Consider the following 23,304-nt stretch of genomic DNA (forward strand, 5'->3'; position numbering starts at 1 on the left):
CTTCAGATCCAAAGCATTTAACCAAGATGCAAGTGCTCCAGTTGCTTAAATTTGTTGGGGCCTCAGTTTCCTAGTGAGTTAAATAAAGAATATGAGTAGAGATATTTAAGAATATTTCTAATCCTAACACTTAAAATGAAAGCTATGTCCTTATAGACATCCTCCTCTGCCAAAAGGTGTATATTATGATGACATTTATCACACAACTAAAATCAATATCTAGACGTTCTGGTAACAACTACAAGGTGATCCAGGAGACAAAAGAACTAATAGTAGCCAACCATGGCATGTAAGTCACAGGAAAAATACATCTCCTTGGAGGAATAAAGCTACAGTTCAGGGGCTGGGGTTATGGCTCAGTGGTAGAGCACTTGCCTAGCACATGTGAGGGACTGGGTTCGATCCTCAGCACCCCATAAAAAATAAATGAATAAAATAAAGATATTGTGTCCATCTACAACTAAAAAAAAGCCAAATTTCATTAGAACTAAACTCACAAGGTACTCAGGACACTGATTGATATGAAGCACATTTAGAGGGCAGGCATGGAACTGACTATAAAATAGCTAGAGATCCTTCAGAGCATTCTGCAGTGTTTCTTGACAATAGGCAATGAAAAATTCTTCCCCTTTCTGAGTAGTCTCTTCTCTACCTGGGCTTCCTAAAGTTAGAATTGAACTATTTTAAACTAGCTCACCAAAGATAAAGATACTTATGACTGTTTATGAGATTTCTCAAAATACCCTCTTTGTGGTATCCAAACACAGAGGCACAGAGAAGCTATATTCAACTTTAGAAAAATTAATATTAATGTTAAATTTCTCTAAGCACTGTGAACTAACTACCCACTAATGTAGCCTACCATTCAGTTTATCTAAAGGATGAAATTTTAAATCTAAAGGACCAAACTTTGCCATTTACTTGAAGAATTTAAGCAGGAATGGGCAGTACAGTCTCTCTCTGAGGTCTGTGCAGTAGTTCCTACTTGCTATACTTTTCCACTGTGTGTAAAGAGGGACATCAAGAGGTCTGAGTTCTGGAAACTCTGGCTTGTCACAGGTATTTTCCACATGCAGCTCCAACAACCCCCATGAAATGGCATAGAAGAAACATCTTTAGTAATTGCTAGAATACTGTCAGCAAATTTCTGATCAGGATAAATTTTCAAAAAAATTGCATATCACAGTATATGTATGTGGGTATATGGTTTAATATATTCATTTGCTTTCCCAATCACATTTTTCTTATATTAGATAATAAAGATAATTTGTTATTTCTGAATAAAAAAAAATGGCAAAAAGGCCAAAGACTTATGGGTGCTAAGGTCTAGTTATGGAAAAAAAAAAATTTGTTACAGTTTGCGAGGCCTCATCTATAACAAAAATTTTTTAAAACAGAACAGCTTGTTTACTTCTATGATTTGGAAAGTATTCAAGTAAAAGCACTGGGTTCTTCTATTCCCATATACTTAAAATCTCTTTGTCCTACATTTATGGATAGATAAATTAAGAAGAGCTTTATCACATTTCCACCAAGGAAAAAAGGTTAGGCAGCTGGAGAATAATACAGAAAGCCACTAATGACAAGAACCATCTGCCTGTCATTTAAATGTTTCCTAAATTAGAAAAAACATGAAATTATTTTGAGGTTGCTTCTCCCTTTATTCTTTCAGTTAGATTCTATGGGCACAGGACAAAAAGGAAGGAATTACTGCTCTGTTTCTCCTGAACCACTGAGTTGATAGCAAAATAAACAGTCGAAGCTAACATGGAAATCCAACAAGAGCCATACAAGTATGAGCTAACAAAACTTGTTCTATACTAGTGAGACCCGCAAAAACCCAGGGAAGCAGAATGATCAATGAGATGAAGAGCACAAGAGTAGGCAGGTCTCCCAGCTCAGGACCCAGTCAAGGTCATCTTCTTCCAACCTCTGGCAAGTTACTCAGCTGCTCTGGATCATAGTTCTTAATCTGTAAAATGGGAATCATCAGACTGGACATGCCTATCAAAGCTCCTGGTATATAGCAGCACTCTGCACATCAGCTACTTCTCTGACTTACCCAGAAAGATCACCCAGCAGAGGGAAAGAACATCCTGACCTGAGAGTACCTCTCATTTCACATATTAATAAAATTTAGTTAGCTTCTTCCTTCTATGAATTATCTTTTGAACACTTAGTTCAAAAAGCAATATATATTTTTAAGATAAAAAAATACTGAAGAACAGATTACAAGTAAGAGTCCTTTCCCACACCCAGTGCCAACAACTATAATCATTCTTACTTTGAAAATGACCACTGTTCTCTGTTTGAGGTATATACGTCTAATGTTTTTACATGTTGTTTAAAAGAATTTTTTAAATGGACATTGAAGCATGTTACAAAGTTGCTTTTTTAATTAACCTATCCTTAATATCTTTCAGGATATGGTAATATGTGTAGATTCATGCTGTTGACAAATTTAATATTAAATTTTAAATGGTAAGAAGATAAATAGGTGATAAAAAATAAATTGTTAAATATTTTCTCAACATTGCTTAATGCATTGATCATAGCATTGTGATTGTCTTAAGTTCTAACCTTTTAGAGATATGTACTGAAATGTTTATAGATAAATTATGTGGTGCCTATTAATACCTTCAAATTGGAAGGCGGATAGAGAGAAGGAAACTGGAGGGACATAAATAAAACAAGATTGGCCATGAATTGTTAATTAAGCTGGTTGATGAGTATATAGGGATTAGATTATTCTCCTTTTGTACTTTTGGATATTTTTAAAATTTTCCATAATAAATTTTTTTGAAACCTTTCTTTCTTGCCTCACAATTTATCTACTAAATGCCAAACAGCCATACTTATAAATCACAAAATTAATCCCTGATTAGATGATAATTTAATCAACAAGACTAATCATCCCTAACACCCATCCCCTAAGCAACACAAACAAAAGACAACTTAGCTTTCCTATAGTTTTGATGATGCCATAAAAATTCAAATACAATAATCAGCCCAGAGAAGCAATGTTTGAAAATATTAAGGGAGTTATTTATTGGCAAGTATAAATTATACACTACCATAATTACTGCTTTTTCAAATTACTGAAGAAGTGTTTTTCTTTTTCTCATATACTGAAATTATTGTAGCTGGATAAAAAAAGGAAAAAAGTTCCTTAGGCTATACACAGTCAAGAAATGCTTATCCAAAGTACATGTATGAAGACTCGAATTGGGGGTCAACATACTTTATGTACAAGCAGAGATATGAAAAATTGTGGTATATATGTGTAATAAGAATTGTAATGCAAAAAAAAGTACATGTAAAAAAAAGAAATGCTAAAGACAATGTTGAGTATTCTGTTCATCCATACAGACACATATAATCTGGAGTGTGAGTACCAAAACATTGCCATGCTAAAGCAAAGAGAAAGTCTTTTTTACATGACTGGATTAATTTTTTGAGTCTGTAATCTGTGTTTTGCTCTATACATACTTCAACAGTTCCAAGAAGGTGACCTGGCCCTTGATATCTCTTGCCCCTGGAGCAGTGAAGGAGGTAGATAGTGCACAGAGAGGAAATTGTCTGAATTCTACAGTTCTTCCTGATGTTTGTAAAAGCCTACACTCACAGAAGAGTTATGTCTCTGTAACTTGGAGACAGATGGAAGAGACAAGCACTTTCCAGAGAAACAAAAGAGAAAAAGAAGTTTTTTTCAGTATTGGAGAAAGGTCCAAATTCAAAAGGTCCAGTTAGACATGGAATCTGGAAAGACCAGGGAATGTCCAGGCAATGCACCCAGAGATAATGGAAGCTAATCCTCCAGGTTCAAAATTCTTTAATACCAAACATGGACTGGAAGCACAGTTTGGCAGAATTTTACATGGTCCAGATGGACATTGGGTGTCTCTGCACCATCCAGTGAGAGGCAATGATCAGTGAGACCAGAGGGAACTTCACCCATGCTTTCGCATCTCTTGAGATTCTGAACCTTTGTACAATGTTTGGGACAGGAAAGCACTAATAAATGTTTAGTTTAATTTCTGCTAACCCAAAGGTATAAAGAGAACTTAGATGTGGGTTTCAGTGGATTTAAGGGAAACAAAGATGTGCAATAGTTTTTACAGATTTGGGTTTATGGTAACTAATTCACATAGACTACTCCATTAAAAATCAACCATGCCAATAAAATTGGCTATAAAAACAACCTACAGCCATACTGCAATTACCATCCTTCACAGGTATCTGCACAGCCTTGTGCATTTTTTAAGGTGTTTCTACATATGTTATCTTATTTGAAACTCACAGAAAAAGAGGATTCAGTGGCTCTCAAGCTGCTGAGATTAGACAAGCAGGATTGAAATGGCTTAATGGAAGAGGGACATCTGGTCACTATGCATTTCCTCTCCCTCTCTCTATGCCCCCACCCCCATTCTCTCCCTTCCCTTTTGTTAGAAAGAAGAGGAAATTTTTATTCAACAATTAATTTAAAAACATCTGTGCAAAGTTGTCATTTGTAAGATGGATCTCACAGAACCCACTGCTTAGGATGAGTTCACTTCTTAAGGGGTTCAATTTAGGTTGTCACCCAATTGTGGTAGAAAGCCATACCACTCTTCACTAAACACGAAACACAAGAATCAAACATTTATGGACATATCTGAAGAGGAAAAGAGTCTTAATACTTTGCAATGTTTTCTTATAAAAAAAACATAGCTTTCTTAAAACCATCCAACAGAAAAGAAAAAAAAAAACTTTTAAAATATTATTATTTTAACAGAAACTTTTAAAATCAAGAGATTTAATGGAAGTTACCTTCAAGGAATGGTAGTTGAGGAATTGAAGCAGGTGAGATTTTCATTTTTCCACTTTGTACATTTTTATTGTACATTTTTTATCTTTTTATTGATTACAATGCAATTCATTACTTCTGTAACATACTGTAACTTGAAAAACTACTCTTTTTAAATCAAAGGAACCTGATATCTAATCAAAAGTCTTTTTCCCCTTTATCACAACATCATTGCCAGCTAACAAAATAGCTACAAACATATAGCTGTCTTCTAAACTTTACAGGGCTTCAAAAAGAGTACTTTGACTTCTTTCTTTGAATTATTCACTTTTGTCATAAAAACCTTAGTTTGTCCATGCCCTATAGGCCAGGAATTCCCAGCTACAGTGTGAATCCCAGTGAGATAAAGTAGTCACAGGCAAACTCAGGATGAACATCAGAATTAGAATTTCTCTCTCAATTATGCCATCCAGTGAGTATGCAGGATTGAATGCTCTTGCCTTTTAATTTTCAAGCATACTCTCAGCACACAGGTAGTAATCAAGGAGAACAGTTTTTTGTCTATTTTAAAGTTAAAGGAAAAAAATTTTCAAAAGTCAAAAGTAGTTTTATGTCTGTAAAACTTACTACAAATAATAAAATAATAAAACAACTACAAACATAAGTGTCTTTATTTTAAAAAAAGGACATTGTTTTTGCAAAAGTGAGATTAAATTTCTTAGAGTGGTCAAGAGACGTGATAGGTGAAGGCCACCACCCTGGACTGGCTCAGGTCTCAGCAGCCTCCCTTTCAACTACTGAATTTGACTTCTATAACCTCCTCTCTCCTTTTCTGGTAGTAATAACTCATCCTAGGTAAGACTGTTCTCCCTAGTCCTCTGATGTAAAATCTGTCTTTTGTTCCTTTTTATGAGAAAACACACATATTTCCCTTCTTCTTAAGGAAGATAAAAATCCATCTCAGATGTGTGTTGATAACTCCCATTGTAGTATGTTTCCCTAACCCCTCAGGCCCACAATCCTTTTCTTTCTGAGATCCTCCTTCATCTTTCCCAAATGTCTTCCAGGTTTAGACCTGATAACTTCATTTGCATGAATTGGAGATATTTTTAAATTTTTTTCTCTTCATAATTCCCATAGCAACTGGCTTCTTCAGAAACTTCCTCACAATGTCCAAAGATATCATCTCTCTTTTAAGTGAACAGAACATTCTGAATAGAATTAGTACAGGAAAGTAAGCTGGTTTCATTACCGCATCCTTAGACTTTTTTCTTTTATAAAATGAAACTTTAAAAAAAATACTGTCAACTCAGCTGGAGAGAACTTGTTGTGTACTCTGAGGCTTATAAGTAATTAAAGGATGTATATAATTCTAAAAGATGCTGTCTCACCCATTTTTCAATAGGTATTAAGTATATTCATAACTACATTAGATACTTAATATACTTAACTACTAAGTATATTAAAAAATCTTCCTGTGAAAGTATAAACGTAAGTATAAACTTAGCATTGCCTCCTGCATTTGCCATCATGTTAGGTAACAATAAAAAGTGGGTGTCATGAACACTAAAACCATAAAACAACCCTGTCTTCGTTTTCAGTTGATGTAAGAGGAAGGTGAAATTTGAATTGGGCCCTGAGAGGCAGGTAGGATTTGAAAAATTGAAAGAATTGAAAACATTACCCTAGGCATCTTTCTAGAAAGATGTATTCATGTGGGGGGTAACCTGGAATGTTTGGAAGAATGGTGAGAAGATCAGTTCAGCTAGAGGAGGTAAATTGAGACATATAAGATAGTACTTAAAAGCAGGGAGATAAGGCTGAAAGGCAGGTGAAGTCCTGACCATCAGGTCTTGACCTGGGTTTGGATTTTATCTCACAAGTCTGTTTCTGCAGATTTGTTGTCTACACTATGGGCAGCATCCAAACTCCTTTCCATATGACTAGTTAGAATAGGAAATTAGTCTAAAAGAAATTTGGAAGTGTAATCTAAAATTAACCTCTGAAATGGCTTGAGAATCAGAATATATTCCTGTTTCAGTCTTATTTTTCTTCCCTCCATTTCCCTACTCCACTTTCAGCCAGAGTAATTTTAAAAATGGCAGTTCTCTTGTGGAATTTTAAAATGGCATCACTCACCCATTCACAGCAATTCAACAGCTTCACAGAGACCTTCAAAAAAGTCCTCCCACCCCAATGCCTGGACTTTAGGTGCTGGCCCTGGCCCGACTCTGCCAGCACCTACACTGTGGGCAGCATCTAAACTCCTTTCCATATGACTGAAATCTCCTTCACTCCTACCTGTCCCTTTGCCCTCTTTTGTCAGGCAAACTCATAACTCATCTTGAGGTTTTCACCTAGATGTCACTTCCCCAAACAAGGCTCACAAAGCTCCTCAAATCCAGATTAAGTTTCCTGCCACTCTTATTTCTCTTGACAGTTCTTAGGAACATATCCTTAGCTGTGACACATCCTCAGGGGATATGTCTGCAGTGCCTACCAAAGGGCCAGGAACAAAAGAGATGCCCAAAAATATCTGTTCCGATGAAAAAGGCAGAAAGCAGAAAGGAGTGTATAGAAGTCAGACAGACATAAAATAGGCACAAACTTGAGGATGATGAGGGGCACAGTAAAGAAAGAAAGGAAATGTTAACAAAACTGAATTCTGACTAAGTTAACACAATTCTCTCTATATATAATTAGAAGGTCCATCTAGATGAGCAATTCCCAAGTCCTGGCTGATCATTAGAATTATCCAGGGAATCAGGAGTGTTCTTTCTTTTTGATGTGCTTTTATTTCCACTGGTCATTGGGGCATAACAACCAATTGATGTTTAGGAGTTACTTTCCCAAATATCCTGTAAGACCATTCCTAGCACCAGTGTCCTGATTTGACCAAGTTACGTATGAACAAGAAATTGACAGATTCTGATAAATCACTTATTGTAAGAGCAGAAGGAACATATTAAACTACTTAGATTTCTAGACTAGTTAGCCTGAAGTCACAATTTGCATGTGTCAGGCAGATAATAAATGCTTGTCTAAAGAATGAAATACAGAATCAAGAAGAAGCACATTCTATGAAAAAAAGACAGATTTGACTTTGAATATGAGTTTCCTGACACTCAAATATTTAATTCTTTGTCCTCTGGAGCTGTCTCAACAGAACTCTCCTCCTTCCTACCCTTGGCATTGCTGCATGGCCTATCATAGCAACTATCCCTTCTTTGAGGATTGGCACTCACTCTCTCTTAAAAATTATCCTCCCTATAGATTGCAATTCAGGTCTATCCTAAATTAAAACAAAAGGAGATTCTTTGATTTTAAAAACTTTAGTCCAGTGTCCTAAGAGCATAGAAATCAGTTGTTTTTCATCCAATCTTACAGAAGTATTAGGTTCATTTCTGCTCCCTACATCCCAGGCTGTCCCAGCCTCCGTCTTTGTTCTCAAGGCTTCTCATCAATTCTATGAACTACCAGTATACTTCTAATAAATCCTTGTTTTGTTGAACAAGTCATTTTGGAATCTGGTACTTGCAAATATATAAATGAACAAAATCTAATAATATAGCAGCTTTGTCTCATTGCATAAGAGTTCCTTCCTCTGCTCACAGCAGACTCTTCTACTCTAGTTTCTGCACTGGGATGGCACACATGGCCAATGCAGTTCTTAAATCAGTGCTGTCAAAAAAAAAAAAGAAAGAAAGAAAGAAAGAAAGAAAGAAAGAAAGAAAGAAAGAAAAGGAAAACAAAAGAAATGCAAGACACACATATAATTTAAAATTTTCTAGTAGCCATTTTAAAAAGTGAACAGAAGGGGCTGGGGATGTGGCTCAAGCGGTAGCGCGCTCGCCTGGCATGCGTGCGGCCTGGGTTCAATCCTCAGCACCACATACCAACAAAGATGTTGTGTCCGCCGAGAACTAAAAAATAAATATTAAAAATTCTCTCTCTCTCTCACTCTCTCTCCTCTCTCACTCTCTCTTTAAAAAAAAGTGAACAGAAACAGATGAAATTAATTTTAACACTGTTTTATTTAAACCAAAATATCCAAACTATTATTTCAATATGTAATCACTATGAAAATACACTGAGAAATTTTACTTTTCTCAGCCTAAGTTTTTGAAATGTGGTAATATCATTTACACTCACAGTATATATCTCAAGTCAGATGCTAAATTTTCAAAGGTTAAAGTGAAATGTAGTCCTTCCAAAACAATAAAGCTATGAATACAGAAAACTATTTTATATGTTAAACTTAAATTAGCTAAAAATATTCAGTTCCTCAGCTGACTAGCCACATTTCAAGTGCTATATGGCTATATGTGACCAGGTCTATTCTATTGTGCAGCTACATGGAACCCTCTCTTGACTGGAATTGGAGGCTCTCACACTTCCAACAAATTCCACTATGAAATGACTCAGAACTGTGAGGAGACCTATCCAAAATATTTCTTACTCCAAAACAATGTTTCCTTTGCTGTGTAACTATAACAGGCTAACACATTATTGAGTGTGACAACTATCCTCTGTGTTCTATAATTCAGTAGCATGGGGAGATCAAGCAGTTATCTTCCCTGTCAGGGAGTTTAATTCAAAGTTAAAATTACACTATTACTCTTAAATCACTTTTTGTTTATTATATTTTAATAGGTAGAAAGAGACTTTGGGGATTCACTTTCAGTATTTTCATAGTGAAATAAAAATATAGAATTCTGAGTGGCAAGTTGAAGGATTTGACCTTTATCTAACTGACAACAGCAGATGTAAATTTTGGAGTCAAGGAGTGACATGATAACATCAGTGTCTCAGGAAAACAAATCAAAATCCAGTATTCAAGTAGAATGACAACAGCAAAAGTGCACAGGGAAGGTGTGGTGCTTCTAGCATCCTTAGCTGGCTGTACATGTGCTCTTGTATACGCCAGGAATGCTGTTTTCCTCTTCTTAAGCCAGAAAAAACACATGCTCATCCTTCAAAATCTGGCTCACAGTCACCTCCTGGTTTCCTGGATACAGATGACAAACTGAGCTCCTTCTTCCACCTGTGCTCCCACAGCACTTCCTTCAAAATCCTGTCAGGAGCCAAATTAAGATGGCAAAACAGTGGTTGAAAGAGGTTGAAGAGTTACTCTATAATAGGTACAGTGTTTCAGTTTTACAAGATGTAGAATTCAGTGGATGGATGGTATCATAGCAGCACATCAATGGGAACAACTAGAAGATTATTCCAGCCAGCTAACTCCTCTTCTTTCCAATCTCAGCTTAAAGTTCACACCATTTAGGAGACTTCTTTTCCAGGCCAAAATGGTTTAGGTACCTTTGTCATACTATCTCATGAACTTCATGCTTTTCTCCTAACAACTGTAATCTACAGCTAATTATGTGGTGTATTAGTTTACTAGGGTCACCATAACAAAATTCTATAGACTGGGTGCCTTTTATCGATTTTCTCACAGTTAAGACCAAGGTGTTGATAGGTCTGGCTTCTCCTAATCTCTCTCTCCTTGGCTTGAAGAAGGCCTTTCCTTTATTCACACATCCCTCTGGCATCTGGGTGTTTAAATTTTCTCTTCTTATAAGGACACTGGGGCAGGGGATGTAGCTCATTGGTAGGGCACTTGCCTAGCATGCATAAGGCCCTGGGTTTGAACCTATCAAAGATACGAGTCAATTGGGTTAGGATCCACCATTCGCACCTCATTTAAATTTAATCACTTTTTTAAAGGCCGAATCTCCAAATACAGTCACATTCTGAGGTACTGGGGGCTAGGACTTCACTGTATGAATTTTGGGAGGCCACTCTTCAGCCTACATGATGTTAACCTCTATGGTACTCAACTGGCAAACTCCATGAAAAGAGGGGCTTCATCTAATTCTCATTTCACAGCCTTTACAGTCACCACACCCTCTAGTATACCTAGAGTACACTACCTTCAACTCTTCATAAAGCAGCAACATCAGCACTAATATCTGACAAGGGCCATTCTGGACCCTGTTATCTAAAGTAACCCTAAAAGTCTCTCCTGCGCCATTATTTTCTTTCTACCATGGCACTCACCACTTAATGTCAGCTTCTGCAAAGGGCGGTCATGCCTTTTGACACACTGCTGTGTATCCAGGGTCTCGCTCATATTTATGCATAAATGAGTTTCTGTAACCACTTAGCACATTTTAATGCCTTTATTTACACCCCTGAGAAAATCTGCAGGGCTTTTAAAATCCCAAATGCTTTCTCGATCTCAGCTTTAACACTCATCCAGCAGGTTCCCCTCCCTGTCGGGTCCTAACCCAGGACAGCAGTACCTTCCTCAGAGTTGGACAAGGTACGGAAGGCACCCAGCTCAAAAGAGTGGCGTAATGAGGCTGCTGTCGGCTGAAATGTCGGTGTCCTCCCAAGCGTGGGACCTGAGTGGGACCTGCGGCTGCTGAGGAAGCCCTGTGGGGGACACAGGGCACTCAGTGTGCGCTAAGGTCACCCTTCTCTCCTTGCTCTTCCTACCCCTTGGGGTAGAGCAACCTTGGGCTCTCGGCTCCAGGCGCCTGTCCCTGCCCACAGCGTTTGGGGGAGGGATGGTTTGGGCACAGCTTTGGAGCCCAGGGCTGAAGGGCGTTCTGCAGCCAGCTGCCTAGGCTCACGCCGCCCTGCTCCCAGTGGCCGGCGGTGCAGTGACAACCGCCTCATGGGGCCATCGGGGACACAAACGGAGCTACTGCACCGGGACGGCGGGGATTCGGGGGACTCGCCACCGCGGCCTCGCCAGCGGCTGGGTGGAGAGGCGCGGAGGGAGGAGTCCCCCGGGGCCCGGCGAGGTGGCCCTCCTCTTGGTGGGCGGCCCGCGCCAGCAAGCTGCTGTCTTGCCCACGCTCTTACCCGGCCTCTCAGCGCGCTGAGGAGGCGAGCGAATAGAAGGGACGCACCCGTGCGCGAGACGCACAGGAGAGGCCGCGGGCTGGGCAGGGCGACGCACGCTGCGTGTGACGTCACTAGACACGCCGCGGCACGCACGCGCAGAGAGCTGGTGGGCGAGGCTGGCGGCTGGAGCCAGCATGGCGGCCGAGGGCAAGACCAAGTTGTCCAAGAACCTGCTGCGCATGAAGGTGCGCGGGTGCTGGAAGGGTCCGGGGGGCGACAGGGCCCTGACCTCTGGACCAGGCTCAGGACGAGGCGGCGGGCGTGCAGGGGACAGCAGGCGGGCGGAGCTCATTCGTTCCCCGCGACCCGGCCGGTGCGGGCGCTGGCTAACGCGTGCGCGGGCAGCCAGGCTCCGGGTGGAGGGGGCGGGAGGGTCCCCGGGTCGGGGAAGGCGAGTTCAAGGAAGAGAAGGGAAACGAGAAGGTTTCCAAGAACCAAAGTGACCACTGTGTCTGGAAGGCAGGCCGTGGTCACGGCGTGCAGGGAGCTTCGGGCGGGATGGAGGGTTGGTTTGGGGTTTTGTTTCCCTTTAACTTATGAGCAGTAGAAGCTGTTGAGCACAGGGAGCAGTCTCTTGAGCTGTGTTGCTCTTCAGGATCACTTTAACTGCCCTGTGGAGAATATGTTGGTGGAAGAAAGGCCCCGACAAGGCACAAAATTGTGGCAGTGGAGTGGAAGTGAATTGTGACCCAACTTTAAACAAAGTTGATTTTTTTTTTAAGATTTGAAATTCAGTCATTTTAACCCTATACTTTCAAAGTGGAACAACAATCCAGATAAAGCATGGTTGGTAAAATAAACACAGGGATTAAGACAAAATTAAAACTTAGATAATACAGATAGCAAATATTGATAATCTTTACCATATGCCGGGCCCTGTTCTAAGTGCTTTCCATGATAATTCATGTGATTCACATAGTTACCCTTTGAGGAGGCTGTGGTCATTATTCCTCTTTACAGCTGAGGCAAATGAGGGGAAGTGATATGCCTGAAGTTACACTGCTAGTAAGGACTGGAACTCAGTTTTATCTGTCTCCAGAGTTCTGCCTGGCACTTGCTAGTGATGGTCCTTGACTTACAGTGAGATTATGCCCTGATATACTCATCGTAAATCAACAGAGGATAAAAGTGCATGACACACCTAACCTACTGAACACCATAACTTAACCACATAGTACACTGTAGAGTTCCAGTTGTTTACCTTCCACTTGGTGTGGCTAAATGGGAACTGTAGCTCACTGCTGCTCTTTAGTATCACCAGAGAGCATCATACTGCATATGGATAACCCAAGAAAATATCAAATTTTGAAGTACTATTTCTACTCAGTGTGTGTCACTTTGCCTCCATCATAAAATCAAAAATTTGTTAAGTTGAACAATTTTAAGATGGGGAACATCTGTACTTATACAGATTGTTAGATATCATGTTTACAGAGTGATGGAATTTCCAAGAAAAGAAAGTAAAGTGTAAGTAATGTTTTGAAGATTAAAGAGAAAATGTTACATGGGCAAGATTTGAATGGAGTTAAGTTTGGATGTAACTAGGGATTAGTAGGGTGAGGAAGGGAGGGGACAAATTGTAGCATGACTTATATGGTTTGTAAAGTACTTCTTTTGTGCATATCAGCAAAATTTGAGTCTTTACTGAACAGAATTTTCTTTTGGTTTAATGGTTTATGATCTCATTGGTTTTGAGAAGTGGAATAGACTGACCAAGCAAGCACTGAAAAGATTTTAGCAGTAGCATTTGCTCTAAGAATAAGCCAGATAAAGATGTGCTTGGTGATTAGGGATTGGACCGAAGATCTGACTCTGGAGTTAACAAGGAAGAAATTGTCTTAAAACAATCTGCCACCACCCAAGTGAATGGGGAAGTTTGAATTGGATGTTGGAAGCAAAGGAGAGATGAAAAAATTAATCAGGTTCTCCATTTGAGTTAGCAGTTTCCATCACTGACAAGAAAGAACTTAGCCAGCAGGATCCCAGGTAACACTGCCTACAGAAAAAGCAGAGTATATGCTGTGAGAATTCACGGGGCATTATAGCCAGTGTCGCTGTTCACTCGGAGCTGAGTGTAGGCAAGTATGAAATCACTGAGCATTTAATCCAACTCACTTGTTTTCTGGGCTCGAAGACCACTGACTTTAGCTGTTGGACAGAGGGTGATCCTGGTAGGAAGTACAAAGAAAAGGATGTGGATAGAAGGTTTGCCGGTATGATGGATTGCTTATAGAAAAGGTGCTTGTTTTTGTTTTTAATTCCTTTGGATTCTTAGGACAGATGGGCTTTGGTGAACTTATTCTTTAAAGGTTCAGATAGTAAATATTTTAGGCTCATGGGCCAGGTAGTCTTTTGGGTACCTACTCAACTCTGCCATTGCCACTCAGAACTAAATGAGCATTACTTTGTTCCAATAAAACTTTATTTATACTAACAGACATCCAAAAACTTTATTTATGATAGCAAATATCCAGCCTGAAGACTGTACTTTTCCAAGGCCTACTGTGGGTTCTCAGTTGTGAAGGAGGCTAAATCGCTAACCTTAGAATGTATTCTGAGATGCTGTAGAGTCAGGAGACTAAACTGATGCCTGAAAGTGGAGGTACTAGATTCACAGCCACCGGGTGTTCCATTTTGCCATGTGTACCAAACATAGGTATAAATGAGTATTTGTGTACCAAGAACGTGAGTGTTGAGATGAAGCAACACTCAACATGCTTAGGAATGAGTCTGTAAATGTAAGACTGGTCTGGGTTCATTACATTAGAAGGCCTGTTTGTAAAGACACACAAGAGTGTTGACACTGGTTTTGTTTTGACAGTTCATGCAAAGGGGACTGGACTCAGAAACCAAAAAACAACTAGAGGAAGAAGAAAAGAAGATCATCAGTGAAGAGCACTGGTACTTGGATTTGCCAGAGCTTAAAGAAAAAGAGTAGGTTTATTAGAATTTATATTGATGATGTTTGGGACAGTCAGAAGAAAATCCCCGTAGATTTGACAGGGATTATTTTATGTCCAGTGATGTAAACTATAAAGTTATTTTATGTTCAGTTTCGTGGGTTAGCCTTGCAAATAATTTTCTAAAAACTATTAAACCTATAAAAGTTCTACTTGGATTTATATATTTTTACTGGCTTCCTGGCTATCATTTATAACACTGTCTTTTTTTTTTTCATTGAATAAAGGAATCTAGTGCATACATCTCTGATAATAACAGAGGAATTTTATTGGAAGCTATAATATGCTCTGTATCACATTAAGTTCCAAAATTAGGTGTGTACTTCAGGCCATCCAGTTTTATTTCAGTAACAGAGTTAATTTATTAGACTTAGGCTCTTTCAGGTCAGGAGCTTTGTCTTTCTTTTTTTTAAATTGTTACTACTTTAAAGACCATTCATCTAGCACACATTCACTGAATCTAGAGTGTGTTCCAGGTACTTGGCTCAGCATCTTACATCATAGCAAACATAAGAGCTGCCCATTTCCATTCTGTCCGTCTTGCAGCTTAACAGTAGTTTGCCCAGAGCCACTCAGTAGTCCAGTGCTGGAGATGCAAAAGCACACAAAGATAGTGACCCTCAACTTCCAAGCTTGACTGGTGCCTAAGAAGTGATTTTGATTGAAGGAGTGATAGATTCATCTCATTTACTGATCTAGATCCTTCTGGAAGCCCCTTATCATTGTTCCCTAGTAATTCTCTTGCCTTGGCAAGCTCTGCATGTGTGATTTTACTTAACCCAACTGAAGATGCTGTGTACGTTTTCAAACACATATGTGCTCCTTTCTTCCCCTGATAGTTTTTTTGATTTACCATGTTATATTTCTTCTTCATTTTCTGATCTTTTCTGGGCCTTTTTGGGAGTTTAGATGCCCTTCTGTAAAGACAAAACATCTGCCCCACCAGGAGAAAGAGACATTTTTTTCTCCATTTGCCTCAGAGGGAGCAAGGTATTGGTGAGAAGGGAACAAGTGCTGCAGGAGATAGTGTTGATGGGGGAGAGGATCAGTCCTCATGAGGATCCATAATCTGGATTTGTGCTTTGCCTTATGAACTTGCTCAGATCTTCCAGATGTTTACTGAAGGGTGGGACAGGGCTTTTTTTGTTTTTGGGGGGGGGTTGGCGGGGGATGGGGAACACTTAATCAGAGGTTGAACTCAGGCAGTTGACCACTGAGCCACATCCCCAGCCTTATTTTTTTATTTTATTTAGAGACAGAGTCTCACTGAGTTGCTTAGCACCTCACTTTTGCTGAGGCTGGCTTTGAACTTGTGATCCTCATGCCTCAGCCTCCCGAGCTGCTGGGATTGCAGGCGTGCACCACTGTGCTCAGATAGGGTGAGACAGTTTTGATCTTGTTTTCAATATTCTTTTTTTGTTTTCCCCCTCTACACAGAAAATGACATTTATTATTTTTTTTTTTTAAAGAGAGAGAGAGAGAGAGAGAGAGAATTTTTTTAATATTTATTTTTTAGTTCTTGGCGGACACAACATCTTTGTTGGTATGTGGTGCTGAGGATCGAACCCGGGCCGCACGCATGCCAGGCGAGTGCGCTACCGCTTGAGCCACATCCCCAGCCCCAGAAAATGACATTTAGATTACTTTCCTTAGAAGGTAATGAATAACTTTGTGCCCTCACTCAGGAAAAGATGGTACTGTCTAGTTGTACACTGGCAGATTGGGTGATTCAAGGAGCACAAACTGGTACTCTTCCAGTTTCCATTCATAATTCAGGTTCCCTAATTGCTTCTTCATGCACTCATTTTTTCATGTAAATTCTTAGCATATTTATAATCACTGTTCTAAAGTTCTTTTCTACTAATTCCATCATCTTTCTTTTGATTTTTGTTGTGTCTGTGTGTGTGTGTGTGTGTGTTGCATTTTCCTGCTTCCTTGCATGTCTACTCATTTTCCATGTGTGTGTTGCATTATGTGTGTTAACTTCACTAACTGCATAGATTCTGTTGTCTCCCTTGATAGAGTGTTGAATTTTATTCCATTAGGCAGTTAATTTACACTGATCAGCTTATTGTTTTTGTTAGAATCGGTCTGATAGATTCTGCTTTAAGGCTTAATTAGCCCTACTCCTAAGGTAGGGCCTTTCTGCTAAATATCACAGGGAGTAGGCTTGACCTCTGCTAGACAGAACTCAAACATGACACGTTTCTGTGCAAGCCCTAATATCTATTCAACATATAGTTGCAGGATGAGTTTTCTTTTCCAGATATGGTAGGGTAGAAGACATCAATGTTCTTGTCTCTGGAACCTGTGTTACCTTAGGTGGCAAAATTGACTTTGCAGCTATGGTTAATTTAAAGATCGTTAAAAGAGAGATTGCCTGGGTTATCTGAGTGGAAACTAAATACAATTATGTTTTCTTATGTATTAATTCATTTAATTACAATAATCAAGTGCCTGAGGTTGGGTAACTTGAAAAATATAGAGATTTGTTTAGCTTATAGTTCTGCAGGTTCAAGGACATGACTGGGCTGGGTGGGGGGGTGCCTCATACTGAGTGGTGTATGGGGAAGGAAGGGCTACCATCTTGAGATAGGAAGCCAGGGAGTCAGGTGCAGGCTCAGATTTTTATAACAGTTTGTCATCATGAGAATTACTCCAGGAGCCAGCTTTCCCTTCCAAGGGCAACCCCTCCAATGACTTAAGGACCTCCCTCCAGGCTGCACATCTTAAAGGCTTCAGGCATCCTCACATGTCCTCACTGGGGACTGAACTTCTAATACTTGAATCCCTGGGGGGACAAATCATTACATCTTGTAAGAGGAAGACCAAGGGCGATCTGACACACACAGCAGGCATTGTGACCATGTATGAAAAGTTGGAGTCATGTAGTACCAATCCAGGAAGTGCTGCCTGCTACCAGAAGCCAAAGAAGCAATGGGCAAATTCTCCACTAAAGTCACTGTCCTGTTGGTACCTTGATTAGGCACTTGTAATCTCCAGAATGGTGAAAGCCTAAGTTTCTAATGATTGAAGCCACCAATTTTCTGGTAATTTGCTACAGCAGCCACAGAAAACCGAGTCATCAGATAACTATTCTCCCAGAAGGCATCTGTGAGAGCTCTTCTCCTGATGTTGTGGCTTCACCTGGCACAGCTTAGTGTTCAGATGTAGATTGAAGGGACCCCACAGCAGGGCCTGGATTTCCTGTGTGTCTCTGGCCCATGTAGCCTAGCCACCTCTGTCATCCCAAACTTTAGCTTGTCTTCACATCAGCAGGGCTGTGCTGTTTTGTCTCTAGCTTCCTCCTCCACAATCTGGATATTGCGTCTGGGCAGAAAGCCCTACATGGCGGGCTTTCTTCTTGGTCAGCCAGTGCTCTGATGTAGTCAGAAAATATTTGTTCCACATTTTGCCCTATTTTTTAATTGGCTCTGGGTGGCCAGGAATGGAAAACCTGCTAATTTTCTTCTGCTGTCTGATGGCAATGTTTTCTTTATTGTCTGGGGCCAATAAAGAGCAGAGGCTTTTTCATTCCTGGCTGTTCCCAGCCTCTGGAAGAGAGTCTGCCTTGTCCAATCTCTGAATGTTTGCTGAGTGAGTCTGCTGAGGAGTAGAAGCCACACACGGAGGTGTTTGCTTTCCTGGCCTGTTGAGGGTCATAGCCAGCTGAGAAGCTTACCTTGGGTTCAGGGTCATGCACTGGCGGTTCTGAGGAGAAATGCTTTTGGAGACACTGCAGTCAGTCCTGTTTCAGGGGAAATGCGGCTGCCACGCTGCCTCTGGTGCCAGTGTTGGCTCCTAGCCCAGCATTGTTCTTCCTGGGCTAATTGTGGAGAATGATTTTGGTTTCATTTCCACACCTCATCACCCTTATTTCTGCCAGTTTCTACTTTTGCTCATCCAGCTTTCCCAAGGTCTTATGGGAACTCCAGGGCCAGTCTTCCAGGTAGTTAGCTAAACACTCCAGCCAGTACACTCTGTGAAAGCTGCCCAGGCTCCTCCTGCATATTTATTTGTTTGATTTATGTATTTTTTTTCCTGGACATTTAGTAAGATTTGGGGGGTGGGGTAGACATCAAAGAAATTTTGCTACAACTTTGGAAAAGTCAAGTTTACTAATGCTTTTGGTCTGTACATCATGCAGGTACTTGTGCATAGTGTTCAGAAGAGTTGTGCCTCCCTCCAGCCTGTAGCTCTCATCTCCCAGGGCCTTCCTTTGCTGACTGAATTAATCAGATTTTATTTCCAGCCCTGGGTTAGAAATCTTACACTGTGTTTTTACTTGATCCTACTGAGAACCATCAGATTGATTTTTCCTTCAGTCTTGATTTTTACTTGCTCTGCTTTGTTATGTGTACACTTGCCATTGATACAGGTTTATTTTCCCATTTAGGAGTGTCATAATAGAGGAGCAGAGCTTCTTGTTATGTGAAGATGTTCTGTATGGAAGAATGTCATTCAGAGGATTTAATCCTGAATTTGAGGTATTAAATATAATTGCTTCAAATTTAAATTTTTTCCAATTGAATTTTTTCTGCCAATTGTTGAGCTTAGGTTTCTCCCTACCAGGTATCATTTCTCCTTATTATATAGAAAATAACAAGTCTTGAAATACTGCTGTAGCTATTTAAAGAAATTGCAGGCATTGCAGTCTAGTTTTACGGAAGAATTGAGTAGATAATTTAATACAGCAGCACACGGTCCCTGATGATGCCACTGTGCTAGAATTTCAACTGGAGTCTTTTACTGGAGTGTCAAGATTTTATTCAAATGATGCTATTATGAAAAGTTATTTTCTGGCATCTGTAAATGTATCTTTTCTAATGGATAATATTACTTTAAAATTGTATAATTTGACTTTTTAATGGGCAGATTTTAATCAAAGCTTGTAAATAGACTTAAGTGAATACTTTGGAAAGTTTGTTCAAAAGATGAATATTCACCTTGTAGCTGAGCTGAGCTGTTTGAATTTCCTGCCTCAGGTTTGCAGAGAAGCAGACCTTTATTTAACACCTTTATAGAACTTTGGCACTTATGTTGGTCCCACCTCATACTTGATCATCCGGATGCACATTGCCAATATAAATTTTTAGTTCTGTAAATATCACTTGAAGCCAAGGCTTCTTGCCCTTGGCTTTATTGATCTTTGGGGCCAGATCATTCTCTGGTGATGGTTGTCCTGAGCATTATAGGATGATCAGCAGCATCTTGGAACAGTTTTCTACCCACTGAATGCCACTAGTGCACACAACTGCCCCCCTCAGCCCAGTCTTGACAACCAGAAGTGTCTGCAGACATTGCCATACATTTTGTCCTAGTGGGCAGAATTGTCCCCAGGTGAGGACTGCTTCCGTAGGACACCTCTAGAGAGCCACAGTTGACTGAGCCTGCTGCAGGGTTATATTAAGGGTAGCAGGTTGGGGAGGGAGTATGGGATGATTAAGGTGTTACATTTACTTTACACAAAGCCAACACTTACTGTTTGGTTTTAATATATACTTTCTTTGCTTTGGCCTGCTTTGAGCTTTAGATGGAAAGAAAAGGGGGACTATGAAGCAGAAAGAAAAAAAAAAGGGAAACTGAGTGTAGGATGTCTAAAGAGCGGGGTTTGGGTGGCACACACCCCCAAGGTATGCCTGATGCGGGGGAATGTGAGGGTGCCTGAAAATAGGGCTGGTTGCTGGTTCTGTGATCCTGGACACCCTCTCTTGGGAAAGGCTGTCACCTATTTTCTTATTGGTCCTTTGAGTGTTAGAGAAACCAGTTGAGCTTGTTTTCTCATCTGCCAGCCTTTCTCATCCTCTGGCCATTCCCCCACCAACTTTAACTACAGTAGTGTACTTTATTCTCAGTTTTGCGTGTGTGTGTGTGTGTGTGTGTGTGTGTGTGTGTGTGTGTTACTGGAGATAGAACCCAGGGCCTTGTGCATGTGAGGCAAGCACTTTACCAACTGAGCTATATCCCCAGCCCCTCTTTAATTTTATTTTTTAGTCTGTTAGAGAATAGCTCTTACGAAGAGGTTAATGAGGGAGGAAAGGCCATGGCTAAGAGACACTGCGTGCCATGCCTCTTCCACCCTGAAGCTCAGAGTGAGCTTGGCTGCAGATTCTGTGCATCATGCAGGGCCAGGCTTCCACTTCTGTCCTGCACTGGCTTCCCTCCTGTCCACCACTGAGACATGCAATCCAGATTACTAGTGACTATCCTCCTCTACCAATACATCTTTCACTGGGCTCTAAGATGGGAAGTTCAAAGGAAATCTGAAGTCTATTTTTTTTCGCCTTTTCACTATATTGTGGTATCATATGCCCATCTTAAATATGAGGCAAAAGAAAAGACACCTTGAATTCCTTGGCACTAAATACAGTGTGGTGGGGCTTTTCTTACTTGTCTGTGATTCAGAACTCATCGAGTGTTACAGGGAATCCCTTATAAATTCTGACATGTACTCTGGATTCTTTGACTTTAGTTTCTCCACCTTCAAATAAGTTTGATGCCATATCCTTTCACAAAGCCTTGTCTAGCTAGCCGTCATGGTCAACATTGGTGTATTTTTCAGAAATTGATGCTTCAGATGAATGCTAAGAACAAAGCAGAAGATGAAGATGAAGATGAGATAGTAGAGCTTGATGTGTCAGATGAGGAAATGGCTAGAAGGTAACTGTTACCTGGGAACAGCTTTGCAAGCTGGGCCTTGTGTCATTGGCACCCTGTGTGCACTTCTCTTACCCTACAGTTTGCTGAAGCTTTAAAAAGAACCCCCTAGAGCTGGACATGTTGGCGCGCACCTGTAATCCCAACAGCTCGGGAGACTGAGGCAGGAGGATTGCAAGTTTTAAGCCAGCCTTAGCAAATTAGCAAGGCCCTAAGCAACTTAGTAAGACCTTGTCTCAAAATATAAAATAAAATATAAAGGGCTGGGAATATGGCTCAGTGAGTAAGTTCCTCTGGGTTCAATCCCCAAAGAAAAATGAAAAAACGAAGCCCCCGGCAGGAAGACTTACAGTCTGCCTCCTCAACAGCCTCAGGTGCCTTCACCTATGGCAAGCTGACAGTTGAAGTGTCCTCTCCAGTGCTTCTTCCATGTATTCAAAAATGTTTACTTAGAGTAATGCAAAGCAAAACCAGGAAGTAATTTGGTCATTCTTTAAAAAGTTCATAAATTTTTAGATCAAACTGTTTCTTTTAATCATAGTTTCTACTTCTATTTTATTTTTGTTGCCTTTGGTTTGATATTCTTGACAAGATTTGATTCCTACTTTATTTGAAATTAAACTTGTGCTATATGTCATTTTAACAGATATGAGACCTTGGTGGGGACAATTGGAAAAAAGTTTGCCAAGAAAAGAGACCGTGCCAATTACGAAGAAGATGAAAATGGAAACATAAAACCAGTTAAAGCAAAGAAGATGTTCTTAAAGCCCCAAGATTAAAAATGATGCCTTAAAATATGTCTCGGGGTGGCCATGAGAACAGCAGACTTTGGAGCCCATCCCAGTGGCATCTTTCAGCTATTAATACTTGATATTTATTTGTAAAGAGATGTGTAATTTTAGAAATAGACTGTGTTTGAAACAGATGTGTAATGGATGTTATACATCCTTTTCCGAATCAGGTTCGTCAGAAGCAGAAGTTGAGCCTGAATCTTACAGATGTTCATAGGCACAGCATTGCTTCCTAAAGATTTAACCTCAGTTCTTTTTATATAGCTCTCCAGTCACTGACCTTGAATGGACTCCTATAGATTAATGCCAGTGTTTAAATTGCCTTTAAGATTATATTTTACTTTAAATTATTAGTCATATAATCATGTCCAGCCGATTCATACATTCATTTTGGAGTCAAATGTCAGGAATTTATTATATGTACATTCATCAAGAGCAAACATGCCTCTCCAACCTGAAGTATTTGCATGCTACTAGGTCTATCACTTTATGGTATTGTTTTTTTGTTTAAGGCATTTATTTTTTTTAAATATTCTGTAATAAATATCTGTTTCCACATGCTTTTTCTGTTTTCTTGGACTTCCAAATAATTTTAGTCTAGATAATGTAACTTATCCAAATAGTAATTTTTAATATCAGCCATTAATTTAGAATATATTGATGTATTCAATTGAACCATAAGAAGTTGCCTTATATGGGTCAAAAACAGTATTCTAGTCTCTTATAGTATAGGCCTATAGAACTTACCACTCACCACCAGACCATCTCAGCCTGAACCTATTCTAAGTACCAGGTGTAGAAGCATATGGAATTAAGTGGATCTGTCTGGAGTTAGGTACTGAGAGTTTTTTTAAATTACTGATATCATTTAATGTTTTTTCTCAACAAATAAGCAAGATACAGATCTCTCTCCCTGAATCTCCCATAGATTTTGGTGGTTCTGTGATCTCAGTTTTTTGGTGAATTATGACAAGTGAATTTGAAGAATCATGCTTTGTGTGTGTGTGTGTGAAGGTGGGAACAGTATGCTGCCAGTGCGCTCCATCCTAGAGAAGTGGGTGGAAGTTCCTCCCCATCCCCTGCCCGCACCACGGTCTACCGAATGTCTTGGGCACACTCTCCACCTTCACAGCGTCACTTCTAATAATGAGCCCATGCATGGCAACAGGTGATGCCTGGTTTACCAAGTCCTCTG

At 40.0% G+C, this 23,304-nt stretch overlaps 1 protein-coding gene and 1 long non-coding RNA gene across 2 annotated transcripts; one reads left to right on the plus strand and one right to left on the minus strand.

Moving 5' to 3' along the window:
• Positions 1-9,668: 9,668 nt before the first annotated feature.
• Positions 9,669-11,737, minus strand: LOC308634104. Its single transcript, XR_014018955.1, has 3 exons — positions 11,660-11,737; positions 11,092-11,224; positions 9,669-9,860 (listed from the first exon to the last, which is right to left on the minus strand). It is a non-coding gene; the product is annotated as an uncharacterized lncRNA (long non-coding RNA).
• An 83-nt stretch (positions 11,738-11,820) lies between these two features.
• Positions 11,821-22,334, plus strand: LOC308634103 (M-phase phosphoprotein 6-like). The gene is made up of 3 exons (XM_081267661.1): positions 11,821-11,886; positions 14,523-14,635; positions 21,965-22,334. The coding sequence occupies exons 1-3, from the start codon at positions 11,836-11,838 to the stop codon at positions 22,095-22,097; spliced, it is 297 nt and encodes a 98-aa protein (XP_081123787.1). The 5' UTR covers positions 11,821-11,835; the 3' UTR covers positions 22,098-22,334.
• The last annotated feature ends 970 nt before the right edge of the window (positions 22,335-23,304 follow it).

Source organism: Spermophilus citellus, assembly GCF_964194105.1.
Source record: "Spermophilus citellus genome assembly, chromosome: 15".
NCBI classification, from domain to species: domain Eukaryota; kingdom Metazoa; phylum Chordata; class Mammalia; order Rodentia; family Sciuridae; genus Spermophilus; species Spermophilus citellus.

Excerpts from the sequence above, each read along its gene's own strand:
- LOC308634103 (XM_081267661.1), top strand. The coding sequence starts at position 11,836 with ATGGCGGCCGAGGGCAAGACCAAGTTGTCCAAGAACCTGCTGCGCATG. Across the intron at positions 11,887-14,522 it reads AGAACCTGCTGCGCATGAAG|TTCATGCAAAGGGGACTGGA; the intron begins GTGCGCGGGTGC and ends TTGTTTTGACAG. Across the intron at positions 14,636-21,964 it reads CCAGAGCTTAAAGAAAAAGA|ATATGAGACCTTGGTGGGGA; the intron begins GTAGGTTTATTA and ends TCATTTTAACAG.